General features: G+C 43.8%; 1 protein-coding gene across 1 annotated transcript in view; it reads left to right on the top strand.

The window, feature by feature from the left end:
- The window catches only part of LOC144113591 (vesicle-fusing ATPase 2-like), a 42594-nt gene extending 28232 nt beyond the window's left edge, over nt 1-14362 (top strand). Inside the window, exons 16-21 of the mRNA XM_077646757.1 lie at nt 2220-2353; nt 4288-4354; nt 4490-4569; nt 7486-7682; nt 9052-9103; nt 11904-14362. Coding sequence (XP_077502883.1) covers nt 2220-2353; nt 4288-4354; nt 4490-4569; nt 7486-7682; nt 9052-9103; nt 11904-11975 — 602 coding nt within the window. The 3' untranslated portion in view covers nt 11976-14362. The remainder of the gene's footprint in view (nt 1-2219; nt 2354-4287; nt 4355-4489; nt 4570-7485; nt 7683-9051; nt 9104-11903) is intronic.
- The last annotated feature ends 206 nt before the right edge of the window (nt 14363-14568 follow it).

Consider the following 14568-nt stretch of genomic DNA (forward strand, 5'->3'; position numbering starts at 1 on the left):
TGCAATCAGAGATGGCCTCACACTGCGTTCATAGGCCCACAAGGATTGCATTGCATCTTGCTGCCCAATCGAACTCGCGTGGCGCCGCAGAACATCAATTGCGTCAAGCACTTCGCGGCTGCTCGGGGCCTCGTCGTCTTCAGCATCGATATCGCTGCCTGGGTCCTCCTGCATGCTTCCTAGCACATCCTGCACGATGGAGTCGTCGGTAACTTCCTCGGTGGCAACGACGCAAGAGTCTGCGTAGAGGAAGTCTTCCAGAGCGACACCGTCAGGCACGGCCCCGTCACTCTCCAGGCACCTCCATGCTTCTTCAAGGCCGGCTTGATCGCCTTCCTCGCCATCGAACGGAGCCCTTTCATTAGCCTCCGTGCTGTTATTGTCTTCGGAGGCACTCGCTGCTGCTGCCACGCCGTTCTCAAACCCGGTTTTCCGGAAGCAGTTCTTGATAATTTCCTTTGATGTCGCCTTCCACGATGCGGAAAACATCTCTAAGGCTTGAAAAATATCCACCTTAGTGGGGCGTTTTAAGCGGAGATTGAGCAGCAGCTTGTCGATCAACCGGCGACGATACGCACACTTCACGCTGTTGATGACTCCTTGGTCGAGCGGCTGAAGCAGCGACGTGCAGTTCGGTGGAAAAAACCGTAGCTCGACATTGGTAAGCTCTAAGTCGTCGACGTGATGGGCGGAACAATTGTCCACTAAGAGGCACACGCTGCGGCCGCCATTCTTCATATCCTTGTCGAACGCCCGGAGCCAGTCACGGAAGATGTCGCGGGACATCCACGCTTTCGTGTTAGAAGTGTACTCCACTTCCAGCTTCCGAGCGTTTCTGAAGCACTGCGGCTTCTTGCTCTTGCCAATCACAAGCGGCACTCTCTTATCACTGCCATCCATGTTGGCGCACAGCAGAGCAGTTATGCGCAGTTTACTCTGTTTGCCACCATGGCAGCGATCACCTTTCAGTGCTAGCGTCCGATTCGGTAGCATCTGATAAAAAAATCCAGTTTCGTCCGCGTTGTAAACGTCCGATGGCTGGTATCGCGTCAGTATTGCTGGCATTTCCTTCTCCAGCCAACTAGCGGCTTCAGGCGCGTCAGCCGACGTTGACTCCCCGCACAGCAGCCGTCCGACGATCCCGTACCGGGCCTTAAAACGGTGGAGCCAACCACTGCTTGCCTTGAATGAATCCTTCTCGAGCAGGCAACCGAAATCCTTTGCTTTTTGCTGCAAAATTGCGCCACTTACCGGCACATTCTGCGCTCTGGCGTCCATGAACCAGGCGAACACAGCCTTATCTACGTCTTGATACGTAGCAGGCTTCAATCGCTTACGTTGGGCGCTCGTTCCACACTTCACTGAGCTGAGGATAGACTCCTTGGCTTTCAAAATTGTTGAAAGCGTACTCATGGATATGCTGAATCGAGCCGCTACGTCCTTCTTCTTTTCGCCTTTCGAAACTGCGTCCAGAATCGCCTGTTTTTGCTCAAGCGAAAGGGCTTTCCGCTTGCCACTCATGGCGGCGACGCACGCGGGCATACACGAGGGCAACCAACGCAACGCCTGCGATGTATCCAGCACGTGTGGTAGCAGCGAGTGAACAACGCGACAACGCGGACAAAGGAGTACGGCGGCGACGGCGGCCGCGCAAGTGCGCAAGCAATCACATGGGTTGGCAGATCCAATGAGAGACGGGCGTGTAAGCTGACGCATGCACAGCAAAGAAGCCTGGGAGGAGTGGGGGGGGGGGGGGGGGGGGGGGGGGGGGAGTGCGCTGTTGCCGGCGACCGAGCAAAAAAAAAAAATAATAAAGACGGGCCCGGATGGGGGGAAGAGAGAGGGTTGCTCTCTCTCTCTCCCGCTTGCTGGGAGCGAATTCCACGCGCCCCATGAGGCCCATCCGCGTGGGTTACCCAAGTCACTCACGCTAGCACCGCTTTCCCCGCGGCCGTCATCGTCACGGCGACATTTTCCTTCCGGGTAAATTTTTTTAGGATACGCGACTTCGTTGTAATGAAATTGCAGCAATATTACTTCGTTATGTCGAGGCAAAATATACATGGTTTCCAATGGGGAATAAGTTGAATATGCCTTGTAACTTCGTTATATTGAGGATTTCGTTATATTGAAGTTCGTTATATCGAGGTTTAACTGTATTTACAAAAAAGCGGCATGCTTTGCTGGCAGTTTTATGCTAACTTCGCATTTTTTTTCAGGGGCCCCGAATTCGGGCAAGACTGCACTGGCAGCCAAAATTGCCCTGCGTTCAGAGTTTCCGTTTATAAAGCTTTGCAGTCCTGATGCAATGGTTGGCTACACTGAGACTGCTAAATGCCAGCTCATTAAAAAGGTAATTCATCTTGCATATCAGTGAAATAATGCATTTAACTCCCACCACTTTTAGTATAAGCTGCAAAATAAGCTGTCTCATAAACTATATTACAGTTGGCTTTGTTTGTTCTACCTAATCAGGGCATGCAGATTTGTTACAATAAACGAATGCAATCAAAACGTGCAGTAGATTTACATATTTTGTGGTGGTGGTCAGTACTTATATTCATAAGCAAGCACTACAGAACGTACCGAATTGCTTGGCACTGATATTCCTGTGAAACCTGGTTGGCACCTTCGGGTACCAAAACAATCCTGCGAACCAGAGTGCACCTTTCACATAGCCTGCGTTTAGTTGGAGCTACTGGACTTCTTTATTGCTGCTGCTGACCAACTGAAGCCATGCACCATTTTTAAGCAATCTGACTGTGTCAGTACATTGAGTGTCGAAGTTGCAAAGCTGCTTGTGTATAATAATGGTCTGTGACTGGCCGCAGTCCATTAATGTGGCCAGTTGTGGTATGACAGGCGAGGCAGTGCCTTTCACAGACTAGTCTTGTGCATGTTTTTGGTGTTCAACTACTGATTAGCTGTCTTGAGGTGCAGCTTGCACAGTGCTGCATGTTTTTAGTGAGATGAAGGTTATGGGCCACCTTCCCCTCCCCAGAAATGCTCGTCCTCATTCCTACCTGTCCTTCCGCACTCTAACAGCTGTGACAGTTGAGTGGTTGTGGCATTTGGCTGCCGAGATTATGGTCACAGGATAGAATTATGGCTGGGGCAGCCACATTTCGATGGAGGTGAAATGCAAAAATTCTCCTGTGCTTTGCCATGTCAGTGCACATCAGAGAACCGCAGGTGGTCTAAATTAGTTCAGCACGCACCCTTACAGCGCCGATAGCCCGTATGCAACTTTGGGATATCGCACTCCACATGCCATACCATGCCTCCCCCCCTTGACTAGTATATCCTTTTTTTTTGTTTGTGTATATGGTTGCAAGTGGCAGGAAGCATGCTTGGAGTGCACCTATAAATAGACATCCATCAGCAGAGGCATCATAGCGTGGGCATAAAATTTACCATTAGCACATTTGGTACGACCAGTTGTGCTTGTTATACTTTGGTGATTCTCTCTGTTGTCTGAATGATCCAATATTAGACATGCTAAGTTAAAGATAAACAAGCACTAGTTTCTGCAAAAAGTATGGGTGCTGGTCAGTGTTTTTGTAGTGTTTAATTAAAGAAAAAAGCCTCCATGGTCGCTCAGTGATTATGGCGCTCAGCTACTGACCCGAAAGACACAGGTTCGATCCCAACTGCGGCGGTCGAATTTCAATGGAGTCGAAATTTTAGAGGCCCGTGTACTGTGCTGTGTCAGTGCTCGAAGAACCCCAGGTGGTTGAAATTTCCGGAGCCCTTCACTACGGCGTCCCTCATAGCCTGAGTCGCTTTGGGATGTTAAACCCTCATAAACCAAACTAATTAAAGAAAGATGATGATGATGATACATTTTTATGGCGCAAGGGCAGCTTTGGCCAAAGAGTGCCATGGCACAAAAATAAAGAAAAAAATTGTTGAATTAATAGAAGTTGACTGTGTCAGATTCAAAAATTCAACTGATCACTGGCCTTTCTTCATGATGACACCAGTAGGCTAATACCTGAATGCTTGCGCTGCTAGGTTTGCTTAAAGTTGCCTGTTGTTGTGTTCAGCCTTGCCTAGGGAGACTATCTCAGTGAGGAATAGATGAAATAGTACTGACTTGGTTATTCTTATGCACCCTTAGAAGCTTTCCACTAATAAATTCTATTCACTGTAATGGCTTGAAGTGCAGCCAGCAGTGGTTTTTTTCAGTAGGCTATGTTGAACACAAAGTTGCATTTGGAATTAAATAGAACATTTTCAAAGTTAGCAAGATCATGTAGTGACACAGTGTGAACATTTGTTTTCTAGGTGTTTGATGATGCCTATAAGTCCCAACAGAGCTGCATATTGGTTGACAATATTGAGCGCTTACTGGGTAAGTTATTGGTAAATTGTGTTGGAAAGTGGCTTAGAACAACTGTGCATGCAATTTTGCTTCGTATAGAGTACTAGCAAAGTCAACAGTGAACCTCTTGTAATCTTAGTGGTGTGTTTCACGTTGTGTTTACAGACTATGGTCCGATTGGACCAAGGTATTCAAACCTGGTGCTACAAGCTCTCTTAGTGCTCCTGCAAAAGGATCCTCCAAAGGTACTCTTTTTTAGCAACAGAGATTGGCTCTGGTTACGGTTGTTAGTGCTGTTTACTTAGAGCATGTTAAGTACGATGTCAGCCATTGCTACTGTTTGTGCTGTCTGTTTAAAGTGCCTTAAGCATGGCGTAAACTTTATGGTACCTTCTATTGAGACGTCTCTTAGGCAGTGTTCTTGTAAATTCGAATTGCATTGTGGTAAAACTTTTGACCACGATGAAATGATCGGCGGCGTAAACAAGGACACTAACAAGAAGCACACCACATGTGCACGCTACCAGCTGTTTATTGCGCGGAAAGATGGAATACCGTATTTACTCGAATGTAATGCGAGTTTTTTTAACGAAATTAGAAAGGAAATGTCACCCCCCGCATTACAATCGAATACTAGGTTTAAAAACGCTATGAAGAGCACCAAACACACGCTATTAAAATCATTTCATGTGTCAAGCATGTGCGTTGATCGTACTGGTCATTCGAAATCACGCACTCCAACTCGCCGGTCAACCAGTACGCGAACCACAGGTCACAACTACTAGGACAAAGCGGCAACCTAATCGCAAACGCAAAAAAAAAAGACGCCAGTGAGAACAAGCCAACATGAGTCGACGCCAGCTAGAGTCACTGGCACGATGAGAGGGCGCCACCTCTTGACGAATGCTCGCAACCTGTAGCGAGGTTGTGTGGCCTCCGTGACCGCAAAATGAAACAGCCATCTCGGAGGCACCGAGCGCTTGCAATCGCCGCCAAGACGCCAGCAAAGGAGCGAGCGATCCCACCGCCATCTGTCTGTTAATCCTTGCAACTTATGCAAAAACGTGTCCACGTGACTAACAGGCACCAGGGCATGGAGCAGCGCGCTTTGTTCACTCTTTCTCATGTTCGGTGCCAGTGCGTGTAGTTGTGCGTTCCGTGCTTCGAGTCTTAGGCCTATTCCCATCAAACGGTCGAGTTGTCTTCAAGCGGAATGGCGTGCTCACGCGCTCAGTATAGAGCTGGGTTCAAGCGCAACGCTATTCTGCTTGCTGAGAAAGTGGGAAATTCAGCGGCTGCAAGACCTCTGGACGTCAGCGAATCGACGATCAGGGGATGGAGGAAACATCGCGAGGAATTGTTTAACTGCAACAGCCTGCGAAAAGGCTTTCGGGGGCCCAAGAAAGGCCGCTTCCCGGAGTTGGAGCGTCGCCTTGCAGAGTTCATTAGCGAGTAACATTCCCGACTACTTGGAGTAAACATTGAAATGCTTCAGTGCAAAGCACAGGAGCTTGCGCGGGACACGGGTTTGACCCAAAACCAGTTTAAGGCATCACGAGGCTGGGTGCAGAAGTTTATGCGAAGGGCCGGGTTCTCCCTTCGACGCACGACTTCTATTTGCCAGAAGCTTCCCGGGGACTTCGAATCAAAACTTCAAGAGTTCCAGCGCTACGTCATCGATCTTAGTCGCTCTACCAACATGCAACTTGGACATATCGGCAATGCCGACCAACCCTCGTGTATCTGGACATGCCTATGTCCAGAACAGTGCACAAGTCTGGTGAGCATGAAGTTCGCCTTAGAAGCACAGGCAACAGAAAAAATTGGATTAGTGTTATGCTGGCATGTTTGGCTGATGGCCGCAAGCTCCCTCCATTCATCATTTTTCGCCGGAAGACGATCCGGAAGGAAACTTTCCCGAAAGACGTTATCGTGCGCTGTCACGAAAAAGGTTGGATGGACTCGAATCTTGTCATAGATTGGATTCAAAGTGTGTGGGACTGAAGGCCAGGCGCATTGCTGCATCCGGAAGCAATATCGGTTCTGGGCTCTTTCTGAGGTCACCTGACGCCCGGCATCAAAAAAAAGCTACAGCGTGACCGAACGCATCTCGTTGTTATACCGGGTGGCATGACCTCCATTCTCCAGCCTCTGGACGTTTGCATGAACAAGCCCTTCAAGGATCGCTTGCGACAATTATACTGGGAGTGGATTGAAAGCGGATCAACAACAACACCTGCAGATAGGCTGAAATTCCCAAGCGCGTCTACCGTTGCCCACTGGGTTTCAGCAGCCTGGTACGGGCTGCCTCATGATTTGGGCTACCGCGCATTTAAGAAATGCTCAATTTCAAATGCTCTAGACGGAAGCGAGGACGACCTGCTGTGGGAGGCAGCTAGTGACAAAGAAGAGTCAAGCTGTGATGATGACAGTGATGGCGACAACTGCCATGAGGATGAGGGTGTATAGGAATGCCTGTTTGGCTTGTATTTCAATAAAGTTGTCTTTGACTCTCAGAACTGTGCGATGTCGGTTCTTCGCGTCACATTCGGGTTCTTTCGGTTTTTCTGTCGCACGCCCGAAGTCTACCCTCGCGTTACAATCGTAGTTTTTTTTCCCCTTTTCACACCCAAAAAGTCGACCGTCGCGTTACAATCGTGGTCGCGTTACATTCGAGTAAATACGGTATTTAAACATTCAGCTCAAGCTTGTTTGCGCCGCCGTTCATTTCATCATGCACCAACTCGCCCCTCAGGCCGTTATTCTTTTGACCACGAATTTCTGTGCAGCTTTTGTTTTCCTTATTTAGTTATTCAAATACTTCACGGGGTCTGACTGGAGTATTATGTGAGGGGGATTACATAACTGGGGTGCGAAACAGAAATAGAACATGGTGATTTTAGAAGCATTATACAATAGTAGAATACATGCATCACATGTCTAATGCCCTGTGAGGCATGTGGTGGTGGTCTCCATTTTTTCGCGTGTGCTTTGGGATGCTTCAGCTGCTGGCTGGCATCATAAAAGTAAAATCTGCTGAATAAACTACAGTGCAAAGTTAAAAGCAAGTGCAGAGCCTTGTTGTGCAGTATCTAAGATTGTCTGAGAGGTTCCAATACATTATTTATGATCCAGAGCACATGTGTGTTGGACTATTCCAGGGCCGCAAGCTGCTGGTGCTGTGCACGAGCAGCCTGAAGGGAGTGCTGGACGAGATGGGCCTGAGTTCTTCCTTCACCGCTGTGCTGCGGGTGCCTAACCTGTCTCAGTCCCAGCATGTCCTGGCCGTGCTTGAGGACGTTGACTGCTTCTCCAAGGCTGAGCTGGATCAGATTTCAAGGCATCTGGAAGGCCGCAGGTGAGTTTTTTTTTTCTCTTCTCCTTCCTTCCCCTACAATGTTTGATGGTTGTGCCTTGGAACTCATCTGAACATGTGGCCAACAGTAGGCAGACGAATGCACTACTTGACATGCTTACAGCACATTAGTAGTTATCTCTAGGCTGAAATTGATACTCTGTGGTATGGCTCAAAGTATGGCAAAAGCGCTGTCAGGGTCGTTCGTGGTTAATTTGTCTAATGTAGCTCCTAATTTGCAAGTATTTTCAGGCAGCTTCAATTGTACCATTGGTCTCGCATTTGTGCAATGGGCACATGCAGGTCTGAGCATTGTAAGTTCCCCCCAGAATAACAGTGTGACCAACTAAGTTAGCTTCACAACAGCTTGTATGGGCTCTTAATATATCTTATTATAGTGGAAGTTGTGGAATTGTGCTGCATTGGGGTTTGAATCCCCAGTGCGGGGTTCGATCCCCAGTGTCGCCGGGTGTCCGTCGGTATTCCTGTGGGTACAAGCTTTACCCTGGCCAGGTGCTGGGCTTCTTTGGGGTGAAATGTTTGGGAAATGGGTCTTTGACCCCACCTTGAGTTGCCCAAAAACACCTTGTGACATGGCGCTCTTTGGTCAGAGTTGCCCTCACGCCAATAAAATTCATTATCGAGAAGAAATATCAGTTGCATATCAATGCTCGATGATAGCAGGCATCAAAATCGTTGAGGCATGCCATGTAGAGTGCTTACAAGCTGCCACCTTTGAATGTGGGCTTCGCAACTCAGTGGTGCATGCAATTGAACATATTTTTTCACTCTCCTGTCCGGACAATTGTTATTAATGAACACATCAGTTTGTACGGTAATCAGTTCTCAGCAGTATACTTTGTGCAAGTTGATCTCCAATTCACTAAATTAAGTTTTACCTCCACCTTGAAAAATGCTGTGCATTACAAGGATGTTCTAGTATGAATGATTTTATTTGTTGTATTGTTCCTTTTGTATGCTTAACAAGTATTGTTAAGGAATAGCTGTGAGCCCTAAAACTAGATTATTAGTGCCAATTCTTGAAAAGTGTAGCGTTATTTTTTTTTGCTTTTTTAGGCGGAGCCGTCGCAGTGGCTCAGTGGTTATGACGTTCTGTTGCTGACCCAAAAGACTGGGGTTCGATCCTGGCCATGGCAGTCTCATTTCGATGGAGGCAGACTGCTAGATGCCCATGTACTGCATGATGTTAATGCACGTTTAAGAACCCCAGGCTGTCGAAATTATCCGGACTCCTCCACTACGGTGCCCCTCATAGCTTGAGTCGCTTTGGGACGTTAAACCCCATAAACCCGCTTTTTTAGATGGCACGATTGTTCACATAGGCCACTTTTTTCTTTTTTTCATATACTAGGATCTGGATAGGAATCAAAAAGCTCCTGGCCTATATTGACATGGCCCGACAGGTAAGTCATCATTTTGGCTGTATCTTTGGTTGTAGTACAAGTAGTTTGTCAGCTTGTTTGATTGTGAAAAAGCCTAAATTTTCTTCAGTAGGGCATTACTTGCTTTGTCTCCCTTTTCATTTACTAGTCATTACCAGAGAAGGTCACTGTAGCTTTCTACAGTTGATGAAGGGACCAACTACTGAATTTTAAGGAACAATGGAAAATTTAGTATCCAAAGTGCCTGACTCCACAACAGTTGCCTCAAAAGTTCTCCGTAAAACTTTTACACCTTAAATTGTTATATTTAATTTTTCATTTTTGAGTCATTGAAATCGCATGTTTTTATAATCCCAATACTGGAAAGAAGTGAATGCAATAATAGCACGCTGGAAAAAGTGAGATGAAAATATGTGCTGTGTCAGCTTTAAAAAAGCAGTTATTGATTAATGCAATTGTTATCTTAAAACATGGATTTAGAATTTTGCATTACTTCTATGTTAAAGTATGCATGCTTGAGCTCTTTTATGCACTTGCATATTTACAAAAACACTGACATTTGCTGCCATGCTATGGCAGCAGCTATGGTTCCATTATTCCACTTTTTGACATGACAGTGGCACTGCTTTTTTACATGAACTTTTTTCATGTGAAACGATCCAATGAAAATAATGGAAATGCTAACGAATTATAACACATTTTTAAAAGCAGAAGTGCTGTATGTTTAATAACAGCTAAGTAGTGTAACCAGTCTAATTGGATACGCTGTTAGTACCAAAGTTTCATAGCATCATGCCGCTTATTCAGTTTTATGTTCCTATTTAAAATTTAATCCCTCTTCTGATTTGTGGCATTGTGCCCGATATCTCTATAGATGGCAACATCTTATTTACAGCATAACCTTGTAGCATGTTTTAGCCAGTTGTCAGTCGCTTTAATCTACCTAAACACCTTTTCGAGTGCCCAGTTCGTGTGCCCAGTATTGTCTGGTGTTTCATGGGTAAATCTTGAAATTCTCCTGTCAGAAACCAGTGTTCATCAAGTATCGTATCCACGGAAGCATGATTTTGATCTTAGACTTTGTAACATTATGTGGCTGAAAGCAGCAGGCTTAGTTCTTGTGTGTAAAAGAACTGTTTGGTAGCATTCTGTATTTCTTCCTGTGGTTGCAGTACAGTGTTATTATCCAAGCATTTAATGATCTGAACTGCCATCCAATTTGCCTTATTTATTATAGTGTTTGTGCTGCATGCAGATACTCTTCCTAGCAGAGTTGTGCTGCTTTGTGCTGTTTTACTTTGCTTAATACATTTTGGTTAAGTTAATTTTAATCGAAATCTTCTATTTTTACCTCTGTCTTGTTTATTTGGTTACTGTAAAAACATGGAAATACAAGAAAGTGACTGTCCAAATGAACAACAAAGCTTAGATCTTGTGGCAGAGGGCAGATTTCATTATTTCAAACTTTCTGCTGTAAAAATTTTGTAAATAAAACACATCAAGTCGAAAGACTGGCCCTTTTTTGTCTGCCTTTTAAATTTTGCAAGTATGTGTGGTAGCACTTCCGTGTGCATGGCATTTTCCATACATGACTGATGAACTGATGACAGCAGTGATGTGCCAAATGGCGTCTGCTGTAAGGGCTCTTGCTTTTAAGCATTTAAGTGCAGTATGGCAACATTTCAGTTTAAGTTCACAAGGTCTGTCACAATGGTGATATTGTTATGTAGCAAACTGTATTTTCAATAAAGGAAAGGAGCATTTTTCTGCTTCAGCCAATAGAACAGATTGTGCGGATCATGTTGGTTGTGATAGTAGTTACATAAAACCACCATCATCCTAATTTGTAAATCTTTAGCGAATATACACTTTTATATACCATCACATGTCTTTGCTAGTAAAGAATTCATCCAAGATTGGGGAGAAAAAGTGAGAATTTTGAACTTAATATTTTATAATAGTGCTTTGGGGATAAAAACACAAGTTTAAAGGCCACTTCTTTTCTCTTATGCCTTTTGGTTTACAGTTTAAATTTCAATTTACTCTTAGATTATTGACTAATTTGGCCATTTGCCTAGTAAACAGTGCTTTTGTTTTCAGTTGTTTTCATAGTTATTTCTGTAGATCTGTGCTTTATATGGTTCATGATTGAAAAAAATTATAAATATCTCGCAGTAGCCGATTAGGCTTGTGAGCAGAATTCTGTGACCATTTCTGGCACATTGTAGCAGTCCTGGTGCGATGCTAATGCGGTCTTAAATCACATGCATTGGTGAAGGGCTTCTGGTGGTCAAGTTAGCAAGTACTGCTTTTTCTGACTGTTTTTTTGCTGGTTATTCATTCATTACTCATTTTTAACAGCACTACCCATTTGTCCTAGGGCTGACAGGTTCTTGCTAGATACGCCACAATTTCACACGTCATTCAGACTCGTGACACCACCTATGTGGTGTCACATTACTGGTATATTAAATCTGGAGTAAATAAATTCTAACCAGATTGAAAATTTCGATGAGCATTTAGTCTCTCTGTCTTCTATTGATGGTGCAAATCAGCTATGCGTGTGCTTAAAAGGGATGAGCACAAATTTCTTGCGAATTTTTCTAGAGGTAAGAGATTGTTGAAGTTGCTGAAGCAAAGCTACAAGGAAAGAATGCCTTCCGCTACAGCTAGCTTGTGACTGAGGAAGGCACTTCCCATTTGCTGCTGGTGTCTGGTTTTTACGACAGCATGCATTGAATACTGTGAGAAATTAGTATATTCTAGGCATTGGAGAAGCAAGCAGGCAGGAAGGTCTCTGATAAAATGCTGTTGCCCCCAGACCGCTTCCCAGTACAGAGTGATGAAGTTCATCTGCAAGCTTGAAGAGGAAGGAGCACTTGAATTGAAATAAACAAAGGCCTATTCCAAGCAGTGGACAAGCTCCTGGCTGCCTCTCCACTGTGTGGCACTGCTCAGTGTGCCCTGTTCTGTGACCTCCTCCCATAGCCACCATTTACTTTTTCCTAAAATGTTTTACTCCCCAGATGTGCTGGGAGGGGCACCTCTTTTAATTGTTGCCTTGATTTATTTTAACCTTATTTGTATGTATATGAATAAGGGGATTCTACAGCAGATTTGATCTGCCATGGTTGATTTGTACATTTTCCTTTCGATTCAGCCTTTATTTTTTTGCAAACTGTTTAGAAATTTTTCTGAACTGAAGCAAGGGAAAATCATTATTTATGTTGTTTTGAATGACTGAATATTTTTAAGTACACCGTTTTTACAAGTTACATCTTTTTGGTATTGTATTTTGTGATACTGTATAGGTATAAGGCTTGAATTGTCTCGAGGAAGTTGCTTTTGTTTTTATCTTCAGTTTGGTTGTAGAGAGTGATTGGGAAAAGGCTAACTTTTCCTTGGCTGTGGGCTTCATATTCTGTCCAGACAATCTGCCTGGACAATCTGATCTGACAAAATATTAATATAATTTTGATATCCTTTTGTGCAAAGTTCACTGAAGTGTATATGAGTTGCATTGAAGTACTGTATGACATACTGAACTGCAAAATGCATAATCTACATGCAAGAGTTGTTTAATATTTAATTGAGTCATGGCTGTGGTACTTTGATTCTTCCATGTAGCATTTGCTGCAGCATTGAATTATGGTAGTAATGAAATATCAAGTGGCAGTTAGATATTTTAGTCTGATTTTGATTAGAACACAAGTTATACTAAATTTTGCTGCATCGCGTATTGGTTAGTTCTTTTCCTGCCCTTTTTTTCACATTTTTATTGGGAAATTATTTTTGCAGCTAGTTAAAGTAATTGTTGTGCTTAAGGCATGTATGTGCTTCAGTGCAGTTACATTCCTTGCTTGTGATGTCAAAACCAAAGCATTGTGAGTTATTGATGAGAATGACCGTTTGTGACTGTGCCCTCGCATGTGTATTATTAAATACCAGTACCATTCCTTTTCTTTATGTATGAGAAAACTTCGCATGATTAAGTACTCCTAGTTGCAATGTCTGTGAGGATGGTGGTGAGCTTCTACAGAAATTTTGCTTACTTTCTCTTTATAAATTCGATTTTTAATTTTCTAGCCCTTGTGGTGCAGAAACCAGGGGCTTGTCTTTCTGCTTCAAGCGAGGGCTTATACTGACTACCTTGTCTTTTTGCTTTACCTAATTGATAGCCAAGGCTTCCACTGAGGACTTAACGCAATGCTACCTTGAACAAGCTGCGCTTATACGTGTGCTTATAATGTTTATCAGAGCGAGTAAATATCTGCTTTGATTTGATGCTTAAAACCTGCATTTCTTGCTGTGACAATTACGTGGATGCATCTTGATTTTTTTCTTATACCTGTGGGTACAGTAAGAGCCAGCAGGAATATTGGTTTGCTCATTAATATGGTATGAATATTTTGTTACAAGTCTGGAGTATGAATGTATGGTAAAATTTGAAAAGGAAAAGTTATGCTTTAATTGTTCATATGTGTAGAGAAGCTTTGCCTGCTGCTCAGTAAAATTGTCTCATGCATGCTTGATGTTCCTGCTGGGCTCTTGTAGAGAAGCCTGGCACATATAAGCTGGTATTGGTGTGCATAGATTAGCTTCAATTTTCTTCTTAGGCATGAGGCTTGTGTACATGTAATTCAAGCATGTTCGCACATGAAAGTTATTCTTCACTTATACCAACACTGGGGCAGCCAGAGCCACTTGAAAGTATCGGCTGTAAAAATATGTTTTGAAATCAGTCTTTTTTTATTAAGTTCAAGCTGTTTACCACTTGATGATTCAGTGTTGCTAGAATACTGGAAAGTCAGTTTGCTTTTTTTTAGTGGGAAGCTGTTGCATGGGAGCTTGAATTGCAAGCTTTAAATGTTGGAAGCATGTTTGCTTGTGGTGGTTCTGGTGTCTGTTAATAATAGCTTGTTGTAGTGACATAGCTAGAAGTCACATTTTTTTTGAAATATATCACTGTGCCTCCTTGTTAGTAGCGGAAAACTTGTGTGAAGTAGTTCAAGTGTCAGCTCTGCTACAAACATTCGTCCTTGTAGTTATTTCAGCTCTGCAACAGGTTGTTACACTGATCTATCTTGTTCTTGTTTACATAAAAACTTGTAATCTTGAATGTACTATCGACCTACGCATGATATGAATTGTTGGCAGTAATAGATCTGATGTGACATTTTTCTTTGTGCGGCTGCATAAGATTTGCTTTCACTGATTATTCAAAACTCTGTCACAAACACTTGTTAAACTGTTGCTAGTAAATCTCATGAGGTTGCTGAATGTTGTGTAATTATTTCAATGGCAAATATTTTGGTTTTGCATGTTTGGAGCAAGGTAATATGAAACTTACTTCATTTCATGTTGGCAAGCCTGGTGTTGATACTGTGTGTGAAAGTTGTGTAGTCTTTTGATGCATTCATTACCGGCCGTTGGAGTTGCCATGAGGGTAACTGGAGTTCATTGATTTTCCTGAAGTGGATATGGGA

This window comes from Amblyomma americanum, chromosome 1, assembly GCF_052857255.1.
Source record: "Amblyomma americanum isolate KBUSLIRL-KWMA chromosome 1, ASM5285725v1, whole genome shotgun sequence".
In the NCBI taxonomy this organism is placed as follows: domain Eukaryota; kingdom Metazoa; phylum Arthropoda; class Arachnida; order Ixodida; family Ixodidae; genus Amblyomma; species Amblyomma americanum.